At 38.0% G+C, this 26,335-nt stretch overlaps 1 protein-coding gene across 11 annotated transcripts in view; it reads left to right on the forward strand.

Moving 5' to 3' along the window:
• The window catches only part of NFIB (nuclear factor I B), a 279,147-nt gene extending 258,525 nt beyond the window's left edge, over window positions 1-20,622 (forward strand). For 8 of the 11 annotated variants that reach the window (XM_052775661.1, XM_052775662.1, XM_052775670.1 and 5 more), the window contains 2 exons: window positions 7,088-7,176; window positions 18,078-20,622. In XM_052775661.1, the coding sequence (XP_052631621.1) occupies window positions 7,088-7,176; window positions 18,078-18,207 (219 nt within the window). In that variant the 3' untranslated portion in view covers window positions 18,208-20,622. The remainder of the gene's footprint in view (window positions 1-7,087; window positions 7,177-18,077) is intronic. The other 3 variants (XM_052775668.1, XM_052775669.1, XM_052775673.1) reach the window with 1 other exon arrangement.
• The last annotated feature ends 5,713 nt before the right edge of the window (window positions 20,623-26,335 follow it).

Consider the following 26,335-nt stretch of genomic DNA (forward strand, 5'->3'; position numbering starts at 1 on the left):
CTTATACTCCCTTTCATGGTAAAACATGTGGCCAGATGGCTTAAGGGGAAAGGGAAAATAAATTAGGTCTCATATACACTTCATAAACAGAAAAATTCTTCAATGCCACTGTGTGAAACCAGTGTTCTCCCTTCTAAAGTATATTGCTTCATAGTCTCTTTATATTGATTCAAAAGCATCAGCTGGCAACCAGTGAGTTGTATAGTAAATTTAAAAATTGTGTCTTGGTTTCATCTTTGCTGTGAATTCTCTATTCTTTTCTAACTTGAGCAATGGATATATGTGTATGCTTGCCTGAGTGTGTTTGGGGGGGGGTGCATGTGTGGATGCTCACACATATAAATATGTACAAAATTAGGGTATATTATGTGCTGCTGGAAACATATGAAAGAACAGAATACTTTAACAACAAAGTTTTTCAGATGGATAAATCGGAATATATAAAGTGCGTATATTTACGTTTCTAATTAATTAGTTACCTTCACTCACTTGAATCCTAAAGGCCTCTCTGAGATGACAGTGCCATGTTTATTACCCAGAAAGTGAGGTAGAGCACTGAGATTGTCAAAACAGCTTTAATAGAGCAAAGGTTATCCTTTGGTAAGGCAGAAATGAGATTGATTTACTATGTCCTTTCATTACTTTACAACAATTTAAAAGAGACTACTCTTCTTGTGGCAGATTTTAAATGCATTTGTTTTAAAGCAGCCCATGATGAATGAACAAAAAATCAAGGGGTATATGAAATAAAGGCAATCAATCATTTTGTATTAGTGGAGAGAAATTCTAAATTAGAAAGCCACTGGTTTTAGTTCCAGAGAGGTCTTTTAAACATTCACCATAGCCTGTAATGCACATTGACCCCTCAAGAATAAATATTGTCACCGGTACATTTTTTACTTCATTGGAGGAGTCTTTATGAAGATTTATTCTCTCTGGTTATGAGAAATTTTGGCATGTACTGTTGAGTCCTTTTTGCTGTTGTTAAAAAGAACCATTTTGTAGCCTGTTTAAATTACAGTAAGCACAATAAATTTAAAAGTTACACATGCATTTTGCAATACACACTTACATAGCATCTTTTGACAAACTGATAGTTTACTAGAACTTCCAGTAAAAAATTTATAGCACGACCTACCTGGAATACTCACATTTAGACAGGAAGCACTGAATAAAACTTTGAAAGACAGTGCATAATAGCACCAATGGGAGCAGTTTATTTGCTTTTACTGATCTGGATACTGTGAAAAATATGCTGTTACACGCATTACTTAGCATGCTACGTTGATAGTTAGGAAGACAAGGTTCTAATGAGGAATTATAATAACTTTGTAGTCCACTTTCTGTTGGAGTTGCTGGTGGGTCTTCCTGTTACCTGCCTGGAAATGCCAGGTATTTCTATACTGTGACATGAATAGTTACAAAACATATCTCTTGCTACAGTGGCATCTAGAGAGTCACATGTATCTTCTAATTTTTTTGTAAAAAAGTCATGTCCCCCCCCTTCCCCCAACTGTCTATTACAAATTGTTAATGACCACTTGGTTTGCTTTTCTTGAATCAGCATCAGCTTCTGAGAGTTGTTAAGTATTGATAATGTAACTGCAGGGAGGGCACCATAGGAAGGGGCAAGGGAAGTGATAAGAACTAGTACCTGAGTGAGAGAGTTTTTCTTAATTTTACTATTGGTGGTTGGTGAGATTATTTTATGAAGTCAAATCTAGTAGTTGGTGCTTGCTCATCATCTTTGCTGAGGAACATCTTAAATGAATTATGCGTAAAAGAAAGGTTGGATAATGTTTACAATTATTTGGGAGCACCTTTTTTCCCCCTTCTTTCTCTGATTTGCATCTACTGAAGATTTGTGGTTTCTAAGCCCAGACTAGAGGAAAAAGCAACAAATTGAGGAAACTCAGTCAAATTCAATCTTCTGCAAGTGGACTAGCCAGATTCTAGTTCGGTGTTCATTCTTTTGGCTAAAGAATTTTAATGGAGAGATCATTAGTTCAGTAACAAAGTCTTAATGATCGGAAGTGTCATAGTTATATAATACCATTTCTGTAGCCTCCTTGTGTTACTGTTCTCAACTTTATGAATTTATTATGTTCTTGAAATGATAGACACTTAGAGACAGGTTGATGTTGTTTCTGGCTATAAAGCTAGAATATTGGCGGAAATACTGGTCATGCACTTTACCTGTGTAAACAATATAAAAAGATAGATGGATGGTTGGGCGGATGGACAAACATTTGTATTTATTGCAAATACAGATTGTTTCACAAATAATAAGATTTCTGTTGGAATGAATGAATTAACTGACAGGTTTTCTTTCTTGGCCATTGATTTAATTTTAATGTACCTTGGAGCCTTGTATTTGTGATTCTATTTTTAATTAGAAAATATAAATAAACAGGATATCTATTGAGGTCTGTGAAGACAATGACCTCTAGAACTTTCCTGTCTGTTACAGTAAACTGTGCTAATGCTGGCCCAATTACTGAGGAGCTAGTGAACTCTTCCAGTCTTTGCACTGATTAATCAATGGCATGGTTTTCACCAGAGCTTGGACTTTCCATGTGTGATGTGTGGTATGCATGATTTTCACACAGCTTTGACATTTATGAGTGAGACATTTGCCATGTATGTAGTAATAAAAAACACTTCAGGTCTCTAAAATACAAAATCAGAAAACTCTAGATAGCTTTTTATTTCCTACACACCAGACTGCCCTGCCATTTCAGTGGGAAGTTGTTCTTACCGGATGCATCCTTTAGTTATTGAATCACACAGTTCAAAGTGGAGTTCTCTTCATGCTATTCATCATGGAAACTGTAAACTTAAATGTCCAATGAACACAGAGTACCTGTTTGCAAAATGTTTTGGGTGGATGTTGCTTTTGCTTTCAGCAGAAGGCTGAAAGAACACAAGTGGACTCTTAAACAGAACTTCTCAGGCCAGGAAACAGGTTATCAACACTTAGGCTGTTCTTATTGTGTCCCTTATCATAATTGACAGTTTGACGTAAAACTGGGTCACATGACCACCAGGGAGGTATGTAGATGGATAAGAGGTCACCTTTCACATATGCTTGCTGGAAAGGAAACACATTTAAAGGAAGTTTCAGTCAAAACAATGACAATATGCAAATGTTAAGTTTTATGGCCTTTTCTCAACTAACAGAAGCTATAGCACAGTCTCCTATTACACTTTCCAAAATATGTATCTACTTTCGCTAGCAATCACAGAAGCTTGAAATGAATATTAGTCTTAGACAACCACTCTTTAAATAGGCGAGTACAAAACCTGCTTAAATATTAACCCATAAATATTACTCAGACTAGATTAAAGATTGAACTGTTGCCTGTGGGTTTTTAAAGTACATAGGATTTGCATACTTAAAACTCTGCAGGATGGTTGTGCTTGGAAGGCACCCAGTTTAAACTGAAAAGGCAGCTATAGTGAAATCTAGCTCTTGAGTAGGACTTCATATCAGTACGTCTCACAGCACTGGAAAGTGCAAACCAAAATCACTTTCCTGGCATTTTACAGAAGGCAGAACCGGAGAGGGGAAGCAGATGACTTTCAGGCAAGTGGCAGTTAGAAGCACTCGATCTACTGCTCTGCTCCTGCCTGGACCTGTGGCCCCTTCCCATGATGCCCCTAAGGTGGGTGAAGGAGTTGCATTGCCTCCCTGGAGAAACACTTGTAGTGGGTTTTGTGCTCTCTGCTACTTCATGAGTGTAGCAGTGTGGACATGTCACAGGGATAAGGGACCGCTGCAGCTCCACATGTCAGGAAATGGCTGGGCTGCCTGGGAGGTTTCCCCATCTGCTGCAAGGCTGAGCATTCTTTTCCACTTCAGAGTACAGACCCATGTTCTTCTTCTGTATGGTTAGGTGAGAGGTACATAAAAAAAAAATCATTGGTAATGTTTTGTGGACAGAAGGTGTTAACTGAAGTAGGGTTCAGGTAACTTGCCTTGCTGAAAATGGCAAAGCTGTGGGACTGAAGAGCAGGCCTCCCCAAGAGGCTTCTAGGAAAGAGTTTTCACTATGTCATATGCCAAATCAGGTCATTTATTTTGCACTCATAGCATATTTTTGAGAAAGTTAGTAATGTTATTCAGCATTTATTAAATATCTTACGAGGACTATTTATTAAGTCCCTCCAACTGAGGAATTTAAGTTTTCTCAAGTAGCCTGCAAGTAGTTTCCCACCTCTCCCTTTCACATGTCCTGCAGAGAAACTCTTTTAGGTGGCTTACTGTGGGTGAGAGTGAATGTGCCTTCTTGTCTCCAGCTAACACTGTGGCATGAATTTAGAGGTCACTTAAGTTACTCTGAGGACTATAACTAGCCAGAAAGATTTCAGCACAAATTCAGACAACATACAGTACTCAAAATACTGTACTAAAGTACCCTAAAGATGCCCTACATCCTTCCACAGCTTGGGACTCAGGTCAGGTCTGTGCCCCCAGGCTTTCCCCACTGGACTGTCTGGACACCCTCCAAGGGCAGCATTCCTGCTGCTGCTGTGAACAGACATCTTCTTCCATCAAATGGGGCCAGGGATTGTAGACCCCTTTTAAGTTTCTCCAGCCTTTTTACCCCAAAAGCACTCAACACACGAGGGATGCAGAGGCAGACTTTGAAAGTGATACTTCTACATAATTTCAAAAGTATATTTTTAAATCTTAGACATCCTGATCTCTAAGCAAGAGTGATTTGGGAGAGGAAATTTTATGTTAGGGAGAAAAAAAACATTTTGCCAGGTTGTTTTCCTAGTTTTTAAAGACAGCATGGCAGCTATGTGAACCTGCTGAGGAGTGTGGAGCAATAGTTTTTAACATTGGGAAGGTGGTTTTCAGCACAGCTGATGCAGTCCTGGGCTTATCACAGAACCCGTTGTCATACAGAGCTGCAGTTCTTCAAGGTGTTGTCAGTACCACAAGCATGGCACAGCTGGTGGAGTGAATAGCTCTACAGTTTACACTAACTATAAGTCTGGTGTAGCATGAATCTTCATATACATGTGTGCGTCTGTGTCTATGGCATATATATAAAATGCACATGTTCTATTATTACCATTATAGCATTTAGATGTATATGTATTAAGATATGTATGACTGTATATAATAGGAAGTATGTCATTACTAACATTTATGAAATAGGTTTAAAGAGTTCTTTTTGGAGCTTTCTTAATGATAAATTTAACACATTAACTGTATTTGTGGAAAGTTTCCATACAGACTGTGGGAAGAATATAATGATTTAGTGCAGAAGCTGATTTACTACAATGTAATATATCCAATCCCTTACTGTTTTGCCAAAACAGCAAATGCAATCAGGTTCTATAGCAAGCTAAGTGCTTTCCAGATTTTTTAGCTAAACCTAAGTGCATAAAATCATTTGGTAACACTAAGTTTGTGATGTTAGTTTTTTTTATGGTTCTAATCAGCCAAAGGGCTTTCATTCTTAGATTTTATATTTTGTGAAAGAAGGAGGGAGGGGTGTTAACATTTCAGTCTTGTGTTTCAGCTGGAAGTGAGATTTTATAGCTAAGTTATAAAGCTTTAAAAAATGCATCTGTAATGAAGATGATGACTTTCTTAAGGATTACAGCAGAAATACATCTACTGTACATTGAGTAACTAAGCTGACATTTTACTATGTCTTCAATATTAAAATCGGGTTTACAATACTGTTTTGTATAGTGACTAAACCAAATATTTACTTACCTCTTTCTTTAAACATATTTAATGTATTATTCACAGTTACCTCTTGCAAACTTTTTGACTGCATGTTTCCTTTTCTGCTTAATTTCATGTCGTTAAGTCATGCTTCTAATGGCCTTTAGAAGGTCCCTTGGAGTTCTTTAGATAACAAACAAGAAACAATCCCTATGAAAACATCAGAGACTAACATTTCCATTTCTCAGACCTTAACAGCAGGAAGCTTATGAGTCTAACAGCCAGACAGGGTCAGGTTTGCAATATTGTCTTGTCCTCAGCATTTGTATTTTTCAGGAAAAGACTGCAATTAATTGTGCTCCTGTGAAAATAGTTTATTGTAGTTTGTTTGCTGTAGCCTGCACTATCTAAAAACTGAATATGGATAGAGAAAACAAATACATCGAATGCAATTAAACTCAGCAACAATATTATCTTCAATTCAGAGTGCTGTATCATATGTAATGGTACAGCAATTAATATACAGCATGACTATACAGAGGTTAAAATGTATGTTTTCTTTGCAAGCCAGAAAAGTTCACTTTCTTAAACTTAAAAATAAGCAGTACATCTTTTAAAAAAATCTTCTAACACTATAGGGCAGTTGTTAAATAAACAGAGCTATAGAGGGTTGCTTGAACAGTCCTTGAAGGCAGAACTGATGATTTGAGGATCTGGGAAGAATTTGTTTCAGCTAACATTTAGTACATTCCTCATTATATTAAAATGCAATAAAGTATTTTAAATGCTATTATTCTAACACAAGATTAGATTATTTTATCACCTCTTGCTAAGTAATACCACTTTCAGTTACACCAGATTAATAAATGTCAATTACAAAATACCTTTACCCTTTTTCAATAGCAAGATAAGGACATACAGTTTGTTTCATTTGGGCAGATTTTCTATAAATTGCATGTCTTCTATGTTTCACGAAATGCATGCTACAAGAGATTGATTATATTTGACCTTTACTTAATACACATTATATAGAGCTTTGATTAGAGAAAACAGCATTTTTATTTCCCTTATTAAAGTATCTTACTATTGAATATTAACTTTTCCTTTTATTCCAGCTCAGTTTGTAATCTAATAATGGCTAATTGTTATGTGCTAAACACTAGTTACTCTTTTATGCTTTATTAATAGAGGAGCATATTAAAGTAGCATTATCTTAAGCAAATCTATAGGCATTTATTTCTTAGAATAAGTTATTTTTCTTTGTTTTATTTTTTAAAGTTACTTCTTGGGAAAGTAAGGCTTTTGCCATATACAATACTAGTTTGCATGTATTCATTTAAATACTAAAAGCTGTAGTACTGCTCGATCCATATCTGACTGCTAGGTTTCAATTGACAGCTGAGGATTTGTGACTGGACCATGAATCAAAACGGCAGGCATTTATACCCCAGTGCCAGTGAGGATACATTGGGAATTACTTGGCAAAGGTAACATTTTAATTATTTCCACCCCTACACCACCTCTAAAAAGTTGCATTGAGCTACAGTATCTGTTTTGGAGGGCCTCCAGGGGAATATGTGACAGCATTTGATCAAAACACGTGTGTTAACGTTTCTCCCATACACATTCAGGTTATCTTTAGTGTAAGGTGAATTTAGAAACTACCTTAATTAAGAACCTGAAATGACAATGCTGTGCTGTCAAATGCAAAGGGTTTGTAAATTTAAGGGAATACTGATCTTAGGCTTTAAAAATGAAAATGTCATTTGCAGAATTAAAGGTCATATTTTGGGGGGCTTAGTGATTAACACAAAGAAAATGGTGCTGTTAGAGGTATAGATGGGTCTAACAATAAATGTTTGAGGTGGTGGTGGTTTTGGACATCAAGTAACCATATTCATAGAGACTTTTCTGACTAATCAGCTGGTATAGATTTAGGTCACTAACATGTACATGAAGGTAAGATATAAGGCACTAAATAACAGAATAATTAAGAATGATTTACACAAAAGAGAGTTTCTTTTTGTATGAAAACAATGAACACAATAAAACCCATAAACTTTTGGTACATTAATAAATTACACATTATTATCTTTTACATCTCTTGGTATGTAATGAATTATGGTAACTGTAGAGGTGTGTGTTTCTAAATGGGTGTGTAAACAAATCAGCATAATTGTGATACATCAGTTTTTCATCTCTTTCATGTGCAGGATTATCTGCAACACTCAACACTTAATGGGGGTTGTACATGTAAAGCCTGTGGATTGGTAGGCTGTCAGATGAAGTATTAGCTACTCACTCTTGAAAAAATTCAAATACTTCTTGGACATTTGTGTATACATGAAAGGACACATACTTCTGAATAGTTTGTATAAGTATGTGTGTGAGTGTGAGTGTGTATATGCATTATCTACAAAATGCCTTTTGATGCACCGTATTGTACTAGGGATTGCTAGAAGGTTTGGTGTTTTTGAGTATCAACTTGGAAGGGTAATTATGGAATTTGAAAATTGGTGCTGTTTACAAATCTGAAGCTTAAATGCCTTGAATATTTTTGCTTTACTTTTCCTTTTTGCAATTTTTCTGAAACAATATTTAAAATCTGGAAGAACTGTGGTGGAAACGCAAGGTGTTGTAATTTCTTCCCTTATAGATTAAATGGCACAGTGGAAAATTAGCTAATGGATTCACCTCATCTCCTCAAAGGCTGTGATTCACATCATAAATCCCCATCATGCAGAAATTGCCACAGTTTTCAATGTACTGCCAAGAGTGAATGCAAACTGAGCTAGTACAGCATAGAGGGGGTGATTTATTCTCCCACTACAACGGGTGTTGCTTTCACAGGGCATTGACAGGAGTTAGAAAATTATATCACAACTGCCTATCTAGGAATATCCTTGAATAGTTTTAATCAGTCATCCCTCAAGCCCCCTTTAAAGCAATGCCAGTTTATACCAGCTGAACCACTGTTCCAGTGTTTGCTGAATTCTTTTTTTCAGTACCCATCACACAACACCCTTGGGCATAAATTATGAAAAGAAAGGAAAGGGGAGGAAAAGATTTCTAGGTGATCACCAAGGGAACTTTGGTGAAGAATACAAGCATGGTCCATGATCCACTCACCTTTACAGACAAAACTGCTTTACAGGTCAATTCCAGAGTGCTGCCCGCCACTTTGACCCTACCAAGATACAAAAGTGCTGCAAGATGAGCTTGGGCACAAATTCTGCCATGGGCATCTCTTTACAGCCCTAGGCTACACTTACTTGGCCTTGAATTAAGGGCAGCCTTGGAGGACAAAGAAACAAACTGTTAGTTCTCCCTAAGCAGATGGCTTTTAGGATTTGGGCTGTGGAATACAACATTCTTCAAATCCCATGTAGGTGAGGATCTAAGAAGAGAAATGATACCTGTGCAGGCTAAGGAGCAGTGAGCCTTTCTAACACTAAAACTAACATTAAAAAAAAGATCATACTGCAAAAGGAATTGTTGCTTATTGGCAAAGAAATATATTCTAGTCCAGATAGTCAAGTTTCCCCCCCCCAAATGGTTTGATAAATGTTTGACTGTGTGATTTCCTTAAATCTGTAGTGCTCATTTTGATGGTACTCTATCTATCTGACCTTTTACAGCAGGTTTTTGTCATTATTTTAAGTATATTGATTTTTCAGAAATATCATTGACCTCAAGAAGGTAAAAAAGTTGGCAGTGCCTCAGCATTAGCTGTCCTGTCTCTACAGAAATCAGGTAGCAGAGGTGGCCAAGCTGAAAGCTTTGTCATGGAGCATTGCTGGTGAACCACACCTTGGAAACTTGGGGAGAGTGAATGATGATAAAACCTCTGTTATTTCTGTGTTCTTTGTCTTATTAGTAGCTGTCTGTCATACCTGATAGTAGATATGATGCATAGATTTCAAAATATGACACAGAGATTTCAAAATATATTTTCTGGGTTTTTCTTTTTGTATGAAATTATGTATATGTTTGCATTTAAAGTCCCAGATATAAGACAGTAGTGATCCATATGCAAAAGACTGAACTTTGCAAAAAAAAAGAGAATATGAGTAATACAAAACAATAACAAAAACAAAAACCACAAAACTTTAGGTCATTGGTGCACCATTTTCTTCAAAACCAAAGGCTTGCAAGGAGTAGTGATAATAAAAACTAGATTAATACTTGCTTAGCTGAAATAAACATTCTAGTATCTTTAAAGGAAATACTTTTATAAAACACCCTGTGACCATCCTAAAAAAAAAAAAGGGAAACCCCCCCAGTTATTTGGTAAGGTATTTTGAAGTAGTAATCTTTATTTTGCTCCTGATACCCTAACCATCTACAATTTTTTTTTTTGTTGCTTACTTACAGCATTTATGGTATATATTTTATTATGTCTGCTGAACTTTGAACAACATTTAAGCACATTAATAGAATTAAGTTCTCAAGTACTTTTAAGATAATTTAGGTCAATTTTTTGGTGTAAAAATTAAGAGGATACTCAGAATCCATTACCCCCCCCAAACCTTCTTTTTTCATAACCCTTCTTTTTTCATAACCACAGTTCTGTGATAATAACTGTTTTCCTAGAGACAGAAGGTGAAGGGAAGCTGTGAAAATCTGTGAAGCTCAATTAGGAAAATGCAGTCTCAGTTGCTACGTGTGAGCAAGAGCATATGCAACAACTAAACTTAAGACATGAGTGAGAGTGAGAAAAAGTGTGTGTGTAAGCCTGGTAACGTGAGCCTGAGCCTGAATCTTAGCCACTCATTGTGCCATTGATATTAATTCCAGTGGGACCACTCATAAAAGCCAGCACGATGGGTGTCTTTTAGAGCATGTTGAGTATTTGCAAGTTTTTCACAGACTGTAAGCAAATTTTCATTGCCAAAGTGTACATTTTAACTCAGCTATTGCCAAATAAAATTTTATTCCCAAGTATTTTTATTTATATTCTTTTTTTTAACAATCTTTCTGTGTTAGCTTTATGGGTTAACTGTTACTTTAACATTACATTTACACTACCCAGGCAAATGTACTAGGTTAGCATTTCCTGCTTTCAGTCTGTTATCTTGACACATAGGCAGAGTAGAACAGCTGGCTTGTTCCTGGAGATGCTGGGGGGAGCTCTGTTCTCAAAGTGCTGAATTTCCTTCTCAGCTCTAGCTGTAGGGGTGTTCAGCTTTCCAAGCATCATTCCCCCCCTCCCCCCCCCCAGCACCACTCTGGGTTTATCATAATAATGCTGATAAGGCAATCAAATGGGATAATCTCTGATTTGTGAAAGAAGCAGGAGGGGAATTGAGAATGGGTGCCGATTGCTTTTGTAGCACAGTACCTTGTGTGTGTTTGGTATCGAGGAAACACACAGCTAAAGAAACACAGCAGCATTGCTGTGGCAAGCACATTTTGGCAAACAGACACCTGTTAGAGCAATGGTTCATACCCTCTACCCCCCAGTCGTCGTCGTCGTCCCCCCCCCGCCCCAATGCCCTTGGGCAGTGTTTCGGAATAGACATATCAATTCCTTACAATTTAAGAACAAAAATGCTGAAGTATCATGACTGTAAAAGTATTTGTAGAAAGAAAGCCTAATGATTTCTGGTCTTTATCGATTTAAATTGCTAACTCTAATAGTTTTGCCCAAGTCCGTAATGCAGAAAGATGTACAGAACATTATGTTTCCTCCCCATCTAGGCAAACATCTTCAGAACACTTCGTAAGAAATTAATTGTATTCAAGCCAGACTTGCATGCTGCCATCCCACAGGAAATGGGTCAGCAATCCATTAAGATGCCATTAGATAATCTAATTTGGAACTTAATCTCTAAATTAACCATGCTCCATACTTGAATCATACTTGAGAGAACGAAAAAAAGTTTATGTTTGAATCGATAGGGGAGCCGAAGCGTGAAGAAGGCTGTTTGTTTTTTCTGTAGCTGTGGTCACGTCTCAAGCCGTCTGGTAACCAGGAGAAACCAGACATGATGTAATTCCAGATTGAACTTGAACTTCAGGGGCTTAGAATGGGGGAACAATGGACCATAGGAATCAATAATGTCTGTTTTCCACATGATTATGTTTGGAGCTTTAAGTTAACCTTTATGGGAGAAGCAGCAAGAACTGCAGTGTGACCAAAATGAATGAGATGATCCAGAAGCAAGATGTTAAAGTAAAGAAAACAACTTCAGTAATATTTTCTGAGCAGCACTGCAGATTCCAGCAGGATTAGAAAAGTTCCCGCTCCACAGTGAACTGGTTGCCTGTTCTGAGCACTCTTTGTTCACTTAGGTAGGACAAACTTAATCTTATGTTTCCTGTCAGATGATTTTTGGCAGCGCTGCTAGGGAAGGAGGAGCATATTATAGAGAATTCCCAAGTGTAAACTGTATCTTTAACCCCTTGGTTACTCCATTTTTCTACTTCTTGATCATCTTACCTCCAATTGTTTCTTTTGAAGTAGTACAACTACACTGTTGGTTTTTTGTTTTTTTTTTTTTTTTTTGTGCAGTTAAGATTATCTGCATTATTATTTAGTCATGCTAATTTGATAAATAAACTTCTAGTTAGGCTTTTTAAAAGTGCTAAGGTAAAAAATTTAACAGATAAAAACTGGAAATGGTAATATTTGGGGAAAAAGCAGTGTAGATGTGGAAAGTGGAGAGTCAGTTTTTCATAGGTGACCCAATGGTCTCTGGTAACCAAAGCCCATGTTCTCCAGAATTTGGCTCTATGGGAGGCAGACCTTGACTTGGTCATAGCCCCCTCTGTGCACATGCATGTTTGCAAACCTCCTTTACCCCTGTCCTGGCAGCAAACATTTATGCATGCATGGTCCACAGCACAGCATGGACACGCACCATTTCTCTGGGCCCTTCCTCTGCTGTGGATTTTCTTTGTTAGTGATGGGCTCTGTGGCCTCTTCCTGATCTTTCCTTACCTTTTTTTGTTACACTATCACAAAAAGGGGTTTGCAGGGAATAAAATAAGTATCCTTACAACAGAATTCCCTTTTCCCTTCTCTGGGCATAGATCAGTAGGTCTTCACCTCCTCCATGTGCTAGATGGGTGCTATGTGTCCACTAAACTACAAAGGGTGTCCTAAATTAAGCTGAGATATACTTAATGTATCTCTTGAAATAAATGCTTACCTTGGAGGTGAAATTTGGCAGCTGTTTAACTACAGATACCAGTTTAGAATGGTAACAGAAGTACCACATTAACTAGATGCTGGAGCGGTGGTTATTCTTTTGGCAGAAGTGCACAAGTGGAAACTTAGCCAGGGCACTGAGGTTAGCACAATTGTGTTTCCAAAGTTCATATGATCTTAAGAATTTGGAATGGTAAAGTTCCCTGTACTTGTGTGGGCAAGCACTTGCTTGGTGAAGAGATAGATGAACCTTGCTTGGTGACTTGCTAGTGTCGCTTCTCTTGAGATCAAAGGCTTTTCTACCTTTTCTGTTCAAAGACTGACCTGGCATGATCTGATCTACCTTGTCCAATCTAGTGTGTTCATGCACAGGGTAGTAAAGCTGCAAGAAGGAAATACTGTATAGGTGTACTTTCCAAATGGTGAAATACTCTTACAGAGTTCTGAAGCTGTAATAGAAAGAAGCTAGTAACTGGTGGAAAATAAGAATCTTAAAATCCTTCAGATTTACTCAGGTCTGATTGGATTTATTTTTTATTGCATTTAGTTAATTGTTTAACATTATTATACTCTTTATGTTATTATAACCTCCAAAGCGGACTGTATATAATGTTAGTACTGCTTGTGGTCCATTCCAGTAATATTTTAATCAGAGGTTCTTGAAACAGCAATTATTATCTTTAAGAGGAAATCGTGGCAGAAATCTTGATTGGATTAACATGTGAAAACTGTAATGGAAACTGTAATGGAGAATGTTAACCCTGTAGGATGCTTGTAGAATTTTCCTTTGCTATTTTATTACATCTGAACAGATAAATACGTTATACTTGCTGTGGATAGAGAAGGAGCTCATGACTGTATAACACACCTGATAGTCTAGTTATGGTGAGGGAAAACTGTTTCTGGTAGTGAAATTACTTAGAGGTATAATGCTTCAGGAAGATGGTCCTGCAAACCATACTCTCTTACAAAGGCTGCTAGTCTGAATCTCACAGCAGTATCTGATGGTGCTTCTCATGTATTTTTCTTCACAACTTAGCCTAGAGCAGTTTTTTGGAGGTCTCACTTCATATTCCAAGGGATAGGCATTTATATTGTAACCTCTGTCAGTGCAGTCCTCACGGATTTCTTCAGGTGTAGTGAGCTGGAGAGTGGGGTAGACTTGCCTTATTCCACTCACACATACAAAGCTTTTTTATCTGAAGGAGAAGCTGTGTGGGCAGAAGGACGTCTCATTAACTTCTGCAAGGACAACCAGCTTGCCTGTGTCCTGGGCGACGGAAAGTGTTTTGGCTTCCTCCATGTTGAGGGACTTAGTGAACAGAGACAGCATTGCCTCTGCTTTTGTAAAACTGAGGGCAGAAAGACTGTCTGGGACTTAGGCAAACTGCTGGATAGTGTGGTGAAGGGAAAGGTGTTTTCCCCTTTCCTGCTGTTGCCAGCCATGTGGGCCCCCAGGCGGAGTTGGCTTTGCAGGCAGCAGAAACTGGCGCTTCTGCTAGGATGCTCTGCAGAGAAACTGTAGATGTTTTCTATGGCAGAAGCTAAACTCTGTGATGCTCACAGATGTCTCTTCAGAGCAGGTTTGAGAAGGCTGACAGGGGACCTTGCTCTTCTGGGCTGTCAGTCTGGCTTGGCTGCACGTAGGAACACTGGGGAGCTACAAAGCAGAGCGTGGCTCATATGGTAGTTGAAAGTTCAATTAAATTTACCGTAAATGTAATGGGGTGTGTGGGAATGTTGGATAGACAGCCATACATATGCAGCTTAGCAGATCCTGCGTTATTTTCTTGGTTACTCTTTGTATCGTAGCTGTTCTCAGAGTTTTGTGCTGTGATTAGTGCTATTCACCTCCGTAACTTTTATTCAGGTTTCCTCTTTTGTCTGCAGTAAATAGTTGGCAGTGGTATCAGGACTGGGGTGGCCCGAGATAAAGTTATATCAAACTGCAGGATGATAAGGCTAATTCTAAAGCACAACAGGAGCTTGTCAAGCCTTGAAGATCATGGCCTAGGAAGTGCTAGCAAACAGAGGGGATGGCCTGTCCTTCCTGGCTGCCAGAGGGGCCAGCCGCTGCCCAGTGGCTGCACGTAGATCAGGGACTTCAGCCTGCCGACAACATGTGTCGGAGCGACGGCTTTTCCAGCCACCGCGTGCAGACGGCGTGTAGCTGTCCGGGCACCAGCAGTACTCCCTTGCCCGCACCACTGTCCCTGGCAGGCGGCGGGAGGCTCTGCGTGAGCAGCGCGAGAGGCTTCCGACACGCCTGTGGGATCTGCACAGTGTTAACGCGGGAGATTTATTACTCCCTGAGGATTCATAAGCAGCACTGATGAATTTCTTGCAATCCACATTTTTGTCGTGGTCGTAATATAAGGTGGGAGGCTTGAAAGGTTTAAATAAATACCGATATTAAATTTGTGGGTCATACAGCAACAACAATCCTATTAGTCACTTGCTACAACTTATTTCCATTAAGCACCTTCCACAAAATCAAGATCTCTGTCTCCTATATGAAGTAGTAGATAAGAAAGCTGCTACCAATAGTAATTTTTTCTTTATCAGCATTGACCGCTTTCTTTCACCCACTGTAGTCATGAGAAGGCCGTCAATTTTAAAACAAAGAAAAAAGTCACACATATATGTATATATATGTATCCAACCACTGAAGTGCACTGTAAATCTTCAGAAAGATAACCTGGAAGCTGTGTATTTAGCCTTTGCAACAGAAATTGTTTAAATGCCTTGTTGACCTCACACAAAATTTACATTCTTTTAGTTAGTGTTCTGTTTTGTTTAAAGTTGCTAAACACTGTAAATCCTGTGTAACAGGACAGCAAAGAATTGTGCACTGTAAAACATATATTCAGACAGATCCTGAGCAAACAAATCTGCTTGGGTTTTTTTATTTTTATTTGTTATTACTAGTTCCTATTTTTACAAACCTGTGTGCTTTGAAACAATTTGCATTCTGTCTGTTATTTCAGAATTTACTTCTTAACATCACTGATATCTGAAGAGGAAGGAACAAAAAAATGCATGTTAAAACAAATTATGAAGGAATATGAAGAATATGTTGAAACAATTAAACCTCTTAAATGAGGTTCTGGTATTGAAATTTTTTTTTTTGAAACATAATCTTTTCATCAGATCATATTGGACAAATCTTTCATGCATAACTGGGTTTAAGTCTTCGTGAATATTTCAAGATTTGCAGTGTAACTGTGATTCTCGAATTTCAAAAGGGCTTATTTCTCCAACAACAGAATTCTTTTTTAATTTGTAATAATCAATAGAATTAAAAAAAGAAGGGAAAATCTTTAATTAAAGCTATTAGCTGATCTTAGATTTTGAAAATATAGCAAGATTTTTTTAATTTCTGAGGAAGTTAAAACCCCCAGATTTTCAGGTGACCTTCAGGAATACACCTCATTGGAAAAAAAACCAAACCTATTGAATAATATTTGTACTTCAGGCATTTAAAATACATTAGCATGTTCATATTTCATATATTTCCTTGAGGAAAAAAATTAGTCCTGCTGCCTTCAGAATTTTACCTTCATTGAGACAAGCAGGTCAGCAATTTTTTCCACTTTTTTTGTGTGTAATACAGACCACCTGAAATTAATTGTCAGGAATCAAAATAGTAAATTAACAGGTTTAGAGAGGTAAAGAGTTTCAAACAGGAGTAAATGACAGAAGCTGTTTGTATTATTTTTAAGATAGAAGCCCTGAGTAACATGTCCCCTGGATTTCACAAAATAAGTTGACCTCCTTCTTTAATGTTCATACAACAGCAACTGAAAGGATCACATAAATCTGCCAAGTGAAATGTAGTTATTTCATGCACATTTAATATAGATAAAAAGGGTCTGTTTTATTCTTTACACCGGATGCCACAGAAGTGCATCTGCACATCTAGGGAGAGAACAGTGCGGAGGGGTGACCAAAGGCAGAGAAGGAAGAAAACTTCCAGCAGCCATCCTCCGCAAAACATATGTTGGAGGTTTTAGTCTTCAGATGTTTTATCATGAAGCTTATCAGTCTAATCCCAATGTGTATTCCCAAGTAAGCTGTTGTGTTTATGGAAGCACCTAGTAAAGGAAAACTCAGTACAATGAAATGCAGAGGAGGCATGTGGTTGCACGCCGTGTGTCCAGCTCTGGTGTTAGTTGTTTGGCGATGATTGCTGACATAATGATGCTGGTTTTCTTCTGAATAAATTTGACGAGACTTTCTCTGAAGTCCATTATTTCTGGGTTGCCAGAAACACATCTAAGGAAAAGGCTGCTCGGGTTCTGCTCTGGGTACGGAATAGAGGCAGCTGAGGTCTTTCTTTGAGTATCCATCTTGCAAATACTGTTGGGTATGGTGCCTACTACTAGTTGGTGCCTGGTAAACATGTGAATGCCACTGGGACTTAAGCTCCTCAGTGACAGAGTGCTTTTGAAAGGATGACTTATGTTCCAAAGTCATTGAATTGCCTTTGAAAATATTTTCTTTCTTCTCAGACGTTTTGTTGAAAAATTTATGATACTTGCTGCTACACTTGACTCACGGCTACCCTTGGCTGGAAGTGTTTACATGATTGGACCCTGTGTTATCCAGTGTTCCTTAGGCACCTTTTGGGAAAAGTCTGTAAAGAAAGCAGGTTTTTTGAATATTAAAGGTTGCCTGTTTCTTATGGGGACCCACGCACCTCAGAGGCAGATCTTGGGACTGAGACAAGATAAACTGCTGGGTTGTAAGAGGGTAGGAAATCGCACAGGAAGCTTAAACTTTATATTGTATTCTTGAAAAGAGCAAACCTCTATACTGTAGTGTATTTCAGTAGCTCTTACATAACATCTGTGGTGTCATATAGTGTAACTTGTATGCTTGTATAGTTTAGTTGTGTCTGCTCTATATATTTGCGTCTGAAATTTTTGGGGGCTTTCATAAACAAGCAGGCCACATAGTGTAAGACAGCAGTAACACTACTTGCAACTGAGATCAACGCAATTATTTTTCTTTCAAATAAGTCATATTTTCACAAAGAAAACTGTGAAGTAGAATCTCAAGTCAAATTCACAAATTTGGTTTCTTATTTTATCTTAAGTAGTGCTATTAATAATGAATATTGTCCTAACCCTGATTCAGATTCATTGTGTTCTAAGTTTTTGCAACATGTTTAATTTATGTTTTGTTTTTTCTCTCTCTTTCTCTTTCTCCTTATCTCTTTCCCCTTTTCAACAGTCCTGGTACCTGGGCTAGCTTGGTTCCTTTTCCAGTATCAAATAGGTCACCGATCCTGCCGACAAATGTCCCAAATTATGGTTTGAACATAATTGGAGAGCCTTTCCTTCAAGCAGAAACAAGCAACTGAGGGAAAAAAAATAACAAAAGCAAAATTAAAAGAGAAAAAAAGAAAGGAAGACAGGATGAGAAAAGAAACTGAAGAAAGAAGAAAAGATAGACCAGCAATTGCAGCTCTTACAATCACTAATTCCCTTATGGTTGAAACTGAAATGACATACAAAGGGTCGATGATATTTCACTGATGGGTAGAATGCAGCCCCTGCTAAGTAGCCTTTGTTATATGAAGTCCGCTGGGAAATAGATGTTCTGTCTCTGACAATATATTTTAACTGACTTTCTAGATGCCTTAATATTTGCATGATAAGCTAGTTTTATTGGTTTAGTATTCTTGTTGTTTACGCATGGGATCACTATTCCTGGTTATCTCACAAAACAAAGGCTAGGCAGCAGCAACAGAGCTGCAGGAGGACAAGGGCCGTGAGTCAGCCATTTTCTCAACATTCTGATTTCTAAATGTGTTAAAAACAAGCTCTGTAGCCTTTAGTTATCAGTATGGATTTATTAAACTTTGGCCCTTAATTCAGCCTTTTCTATTCTAGTGTGTTATGCAGTTTGAAATTTTCAATCAGTATGAACACACAGGCTCTATGGAAGAAATGCCTCTACGTAGGTAAAAGTGTTATCTCCTCATGCAACAGTAAAAAAGAAAAGGAAAAACGTGAACATTTTCCCCATTAAAGAAACACTTACAGAGGCAAGTGCAATTTAAAAATCATATCTAAGGGGTCATCACTATAAGTCCTTCAGCCCTTGGACTCTAAATTGAGGGGATTAAAAATAGAAATAAAAATTACTTTGAACATACTTACTTTTCCCCTCAGTTTTTGAGGGCATTAAAAGGCATTAAATCAAGACAAATCATGTCCTTGAGAAAAAGAAATCAATGGAAACACAGCACTTATGTTGGTTTAGCTGCTGCCTCCACAGAGGGGTAGGATTTATTTATTTAAAGTTACTGGTTGCATCAAGAACCCATAGGGTTTATATATTTCTGTAAAATCTGCATCATAGAGACAAAGAGATAGGCAAATCCATGTCACAAGGGCACAGCTTACCGTTTACAAACTGGTAATACCAGGATGGGGATATGTTATATTTAAATAATGCACTCTTAATGTAAGTCTAATTACAGGGTGCTGAAAACTTGCATGGTGCTTTCAGAAGTTAGCCTTGTTCAACAATTTTCACATATTGACAGAAATATAATGTGCATGGGCAGACATTTTGCCTCTATGTCTCTTTAAAAAAAAAATTTAAAATACTCTTTCCAGTAATCCTAATTTGCACGAAGATATAATGTCCACATTACGTGCCTTGCCTTGAAATCTAAAAAATAGAAAAAAACAACAAAAAAAAAACCACAAAAAAAATGGACATCACTACACTTGTTTTGCTGCATTTATTATCATTTTAAATCTTTACCATTTTTATGACAAAATATTTTCTACTCCAGATGGGAAAAAAAGTGTGACATCATGGATTTTTTAGACAGTTATACCTTTATCTCACATTTATAAAGCATATCATGGCTGTGTATAGTTGCCGCTTAAAAATTGTAATCGACCAGCAATATTTTCAGTATTTTGGTGTTTTTTCTATTAAGCTTTCATGTTTTTCATCTTCCAATTAATATTGGGGGGAGGGGATACAAATTTATACGAATTATGCAATACCAAGTTTTGCCTATGTAGGTAGTGCTTTTAGCTGTATTGGTTATTATAGTTAAGTACACAGATTTAAAAAAAAAAAAAAAAAAAGAATAATGTATGCTTTTTTTGTTTGTTTTAATTGACCAAAGTGGGTACTGCTATTTTTGCAGTGTGATGAGGTCCTTTTCTGTACTGAAAGGTGGACAGGGGATTTTTTTTTATACATACATATATATATATTCTGGGGTGGGTGGGGAGGATTTTTAACACTTTACAGTGTAGCTGTGAAGCAGTGCACCCTTAGCCAGGCAAGGGCTGCAAAGCGACTGTTCTGCCTACTGTGACAAACTTTCAAATCGGTTCCCTCTTTTTAACTTCCCACCTGGGGTGCAAGCTGAAATCATTTCTGGATTTAAAAAATAAATAATGAATTCTGTTGGAGGCAGACTTGACTTGAGGAAATTGTTTTACTTTAAGGTTTTTTTTCTTGAGAAGAGAGAGAGAGAGACAGACAGAGAGAGAAAGAGGTCAAGACCCACAGTGAGATGAAGCCTTTTCCATTCTGGCAAAGATACTGCATCCTAAAGTGTTCACGTTAGAAAATGTTTTTAGCTCAGAATGACAAAGACGCTTGCTTTGTCTAAGAAATGCACGTACAGGGCCAAAATATCTTTGCTGGCATAATTCCACTGACTCCAGTTGACTCCAGAGTTGCTCCTGCAGAGAATTTGTCTCCCTTAGTCTGCTTGACTGGTAAATACTCTTGCCCCCCCCCCCCCCCGCTTTTTTTCCCTCTACGTCAAAACATTCTTTTCCGCCGCCCCTCCCTCCCGGCCCCCAAATTTGTTAACTCACAGCATCTGAATTACAATTTTCAGCCTGCTCAGGCTGTGTCAGAGGTTTGCAATATCTTCTCATACAGCAGGTCAGAGGGACAACTCTGGGCCGTAGTGGGGAAGGAGTTTGTTAATGCACGGAATTACACTGTGATGTAAATAAAAACATACTTCCAGTAAAATCACATATTGCAGATCAGTAGTGGGCCTGTTGCTGGAGACCTTTTATGCACCACGGATCTTTGTGATGTATGGCTCAACACAGGGTGAATTTTTCTGAAAAGCACATCCCTTTATTAGGGTGCAGGCAGAGGGGGGCATAGACTTGTGGATATGGGATAGCCTGGTGGGAAAATTCATCCCTTTGCATTTTGGAGGTTTTCCTACCCTGGACCAGCCCCGGAGGTGCAGCTCCAGTAACAGCTGCCCCACTGAGTGCTGGGCAGTGGCACACCAAAGTCAGTCCCTTCTGGCTCTGGCCAGCGCGTGGTGGCTAAGGAGCCGTGCTGGTGGTGCATCCCTCCATCTCCAGCAGGAGATGCGTGTGTAGGCAGGGCCTGAATGGCTACAGAGACAGGGCCTGTAGAAAGGCAAATCCTTGAGATTTATCTATAGCTAAACTGAAAAAAAGAACCCCCGCCCCCCCGAAAAAGATAAGACACCAAAAGAAAATTAAAATCAACTTTGTGTTGCTCTTTTCCTGAGCCATGTAGTAAGTGAATTCATTCACTAAGCACATGGCTATTGATATTACTAAAATGTACTAGACCCACCCAGCGTACACCTCAGGCTCTGGCCTGGTGAAACAAAATAGGTATTGTCCTTTCTGCATGCCACTGATACTGAGCAGTTCAGGAGCACAGGGATTTGCTGTGGGGCTATCCTTGATTAGTGCCATTAGCAAGGTGTCCCCCTTAAGCTTCTAGTAGCACACCAGGATGAAACTGAAACAAGTTCAGGCTTCAAAGCGCAATAGTCAAAATGATGATTGCCCTTGTAGGAAGATGGATGCCCTTAATAGTGCTTTTTTGTTATCTCTGACCTCCTGTATGAAAAAAATTGAGCTTACTGATGCAATATTTTAGAAAGCAAACCCCTTCCTTCCATGTGAATGAATTGGGTGGTTAAGCAACTGTGGGTTTCTTCCACCTGCCTCTCTAATAGAAAAGCCTGTTTGGAAGAAAATGAACTTTTCATTTATTGTTGGTTCGGTTTTGGTGGTTTTTTTTGTTGTTGTTGTTTTTTTAAGCTCAGCAGTCAAAAGATAAGATTGAGAACTCAAATCCAGTCTCTGGCCTCCTCCTTCACCAGGAAGTGTATTCTGACTAAATCAAGCCACCCCGTTCTATGTGCACTGTTCTGCCTTTATTAAGTTGCTTTGCAGCCCTGGCCTTATGGCTGTGCCACTGAAGTGTGTTTCCCCTGGAGTGACATGAACGTTTGAGGCTTGACTAAGAAGAAAAAATAGGCAGTGAAGGAGACTGTACATAAAGACATGGCAAAAATATTAATTATAGCAATATAGTTGTGGGGTGATGTTCCGGTGGGCAGCTCCATTGAAAATATGTGAATGAATTTGTGAAGCTGCAAGTAGCGAGAAGAAAGGAGGATCTTCTGAATGAACCGCCTACCTTGTAGACAGTAATTTGTACACTGTATAGTTTTGTTAAGATTTTTTTTTTTTTTTAATTAAAATACCCTTGTTTGTAAAGCTAACTTTTTAACAATTATAATGGAAATGCATGTCATTTCCATTTTTAAAGTAAACAAGAATATTCCTTGTTTGGAAACTGGACTTGGGTTAAAACTCTCCAGTTTCTTAATTTATGTATTAAAAAAAAATCTGTCCATGTTAGGAGTTATTTCGCAGATTCCTGTGCTTGAAAAGCATAGGTTACTAATCCTTTAAAAATGTAAATGGAGAAAAGTTATATTTTATGAAGGTTATTTTGTTGTATTTAGTATTGGAAAAGTTGGTTTTCAGAGCATTTCAAAATGTTGGAAGCACCACTGTCTTTTTATTAGTATATATGGCCTTTAGCAAAAGTTTTTGTGATTGTTACATGATGGTATTTAAGATTAGGTTCACAGAGCAATTCAGGATAGGCAGAGAACTAAAACAGTACTTATGTCTCACATACCTGTGTCCTCAGGGAGCAGAATTTCGGATTTGCAACTTGTAGCTTCATAAGGACTTAATGAAAGAGATTGCACAAGGACACACTCAGCTGTGACACCAGAGTGTGTTCTGTACCTAAATCTAAATTATATTTACTGTGTGAGATTATGAAGGCTGCAGAAAGTTATCCCATATTCAGTGTACAGTATTCACTTTTAATGAAACAACTCTCTAATGTTGCTGGCAGTAAGGCCCCGGGCATGACATCCAATATATTTTACATGATCCTGTCAAGGTCTTTTGTTAACATTAACCAGCTGCATGCTCCTGTACTTTTTTATTGGGTTTCTATAGAAAACTTAAAAAAAAAAAAGAGAGAGTAAAATCATATGCAGGCTAATCAAGTTAAACAGGAAAAGCTCAAAGTTGAATGTTCCACTCCATGCTGAAGGAGCTGAAAACTGCTTCCTTCTTATTTGCACTTTCTGCTAGTTCCCCAGTTTTTTCTAATTCCTCAAAATTGTGTGGGTGTGGTGGAGCACTGCAGTTGGAGGATAACACGGACCACTGATTTTGCCCTTTAACCCTGCACAATGACCTTTGCATCAGCCAAACTTATTGCCATGACAACTCTTTGTACTGTTTCCATGCCACAGCTCTGTTGGTCACATTGTTAATAGTAAAGGGGACAAGTTGGAGACGGTCAATTTTTACATTTTTTGTTGCAATTTTTTCTTCAATGGTTGTAAGTAGTTTGTTTTTTTGTTTTTTTTTGTTTTTTCTTTTTAATGATAAAAGGGTTCACTAGTTATTACTCTTTAGAAATATCTGTGTGTTGCAATTAAAATGTATGTTGAATTTGTGAAAAGGGCTTCAGTGCCACTAGCATCATAACATCCCAGAATAAGCCTTTGATACTTTTATTGCATGATATGGTAACAGTAAAACAAAAGGTGGCCTAAATAAATGGAGAGCATGTGAGCTAGTGACACTAAAGCCAGTCTTTGTATTACTGTATTTTTGACAGAATAGTTTTGAAAACTGTGCTACAGGGACTGATGTGGCAAATGTATCTCTATATGCAGAAGGAGGTTTTTTTAAGAAGTATGGCTTATTATGCATTCTTCATTGAGGGCATTGAAGTTGCATGGACTGATCAAAGTTGATGCAAAATGAGAAAGAAACAAAAACCAGCAAAATGTTTACCAAAAAACTCAAACAAATGAGCAGTGCCTGTTCAATTTCACAGTCTCTGTTGAGTTCAGTTGTAAATATGTTTCAGATAACATTTTCTTCTTCTTCTTCTTCTTCTTCAAAAAAAAATCTCTACAACATCGTAGAATGTGAGGGGTTCCTCAATCCCAGGCATAGGCTTCTCAAGAGCTGCATTAGATTATGTCTTCATCAAGCTGTTAATTTGTGCTTGTATCATATAGAACTTTTAGTAAGCTGGGAAGAGGCACCCCATCTCAATGGTATTTCTCTGAGAACAACTTTTGTAGGGCTGTGTGTTTCTTTAGATACATTTAGTACAACTGTAGGTGACAAGTAGTCAGTTATTGCTTGCTAGCTGCACACCAGGGTTGATCCATTTTAAAACTTTTGGCATTTTTCCCCATACTGTAGGCCATAAATCCTGAAGGTTACATTTTAATTAAAAAGGAGGTGCATGCACAGGCTTTGTGTAATGAACCTTCACTAGTAGAATGCATTACAGTACCGCTACTTAATTTTGGAATTAGGGCCCTCTGGCATCAGACCTGTTTTTAGCCTGAGTGTTAACAAAGGTTTTTATTGTGCCTGGTTGGAGAATAATAATGTTCTTTTTGGTACTTTTTTTTAGGTTACAAATGAACTCAACTGCCACAAGTTTTAAACTGGTGTAAATCAAGCTTGACTTAATGTGATTGTTACTGTTATATCCAGCCTATACTGCTAGCAGCTGCTCATACTGCAGTCAATTACTGGAAGCGGATATATTTCCTATGCAAAAACTGTTTAAACAATAAAAATGAGCTATGCTACAGACCCTGGTCTTATGTTTTCTTTTCTATCTCTAAGAGTCGTAATCAGTAATATCTTAGAAACTAACCTTAAACCATGTACCCTGATAGCATGGCACAATTTATGGAGTTCTGTGTATACTTAATTTAGATTTAATGGATTTGTTTGCATACATTTTGGCTTAGCAGTTAGACTGAAAAAGGAGGAGAACAGAAACAAAAGGAGATATAATCAGATAATCAGCTTAATTTAAAAGTTTATATTTAGTTTTCATCATCATCTTTTACCAGCCCTAGTAATTATACAGGTGACCTGAACTGCTTCTCCTGTGATGTAAGATTGAGCATGATAGCAGAAGGGCAGGAGACCTCTGTTTTCTTTCAATGTTACCGACTTGTGACAGACAGTAAATCTTTGATTTCTTAACAGCCTTTGTGATAACATTTTTATTAAATGAAGACAGCAAGATCCAATCTTGTCAAAATTCCTCCTGACTTCAGAAAGCTTTGTTTTGGGTCAAGGTCTTTGAACTCCACAAAAGAAGAATTATTTTTCCTAAGTGTGAGTTGGCTGTATATATGGATGTTTCATTCAGCTCATGTCACTGGAAAGAAATTGTTTTCTTCTTATACCATTAGGAATCCACAAACCTGTAGCAACAGTCAGCAAGTAGCATGAATATGGTCAAGAGATGACTGACTGGATCACAGTGTAAAGGCTTAAACTGTATTATATAAAAACTCTCAAATTTTGCCCCACAGTGAAGCTAAAAAAATCTCTATCTACTTAGATAAAAATATTCTTCAGGTTCTGGAGCAAAAGCTTTATCCAGTTTCAACCCTTAGTGTGAAAAATGCAAAATGGTGTGTTATTTTTTCCCACTGGTTTGTTTACACAAAGACCATTTGTTTATTAAATGGATTAATTTTTCTGTGAAAGGCCCTTTGTTGTATGTGTGTCTCTCCAAAACAAATTGTCAGGTACTGAAAAGTTAGGAAATTCTACCAATTTGTCTTAATAGAATTTCCTTGCATGCTGTCATTTGGACATGATTTGAAAACTATATTAAGGACTTCAGGTTCCATGTCTAAAACTCCAAAACAGAAAACCTTCCTGCATAACCCAGCGATGCTTAAATTCAGTCCTGCCTCCCTTTTCTGATAAGGAGATTCCCTACTTCTCCAGCCACCCTGCAGCCCCCTGCAAAGCACCCGCTGCTGTATACAACCCACCAGAATCCTGCGGCAAGCTTTGTACATGACTTTGATCCTCTACTCCATGCATGCCAGCTGCACAGTGGCACTGATGCTGATAGGTCAGGACAAAGCATGGCAGCTGCCTGCATTTATTCGCACTGCCAATACCAGAGCCAGGGCTGCAATGCCATGGTCAAGATAGGCAATGTAGTGCCCAAGAACACTAAGATAAAAGGAGCAGGAAGGAGAGCATGCAAAGAAGACCATGACTTGCAATTTCATGGTGAAGGCATGCTGAGGGCGGGAAGCTCCTGCTTCAGGCTTTTCTGCT

This window comes from Harpia harpyja, chromosome Z (assembly GCF_026419915.1).
Source record: "Harpia harpyja isolate bHarHar1 chromosome Z, bHarHar1 primary haplotype, whole genome shotgun sequence".
Taxonomy (NCBI): domain Eukaryota; kingdom Metazoa; phylum Chordata; class Aves; order Accipitriformes; family Accipitridae; genus Harpia; species Harpia harpyja.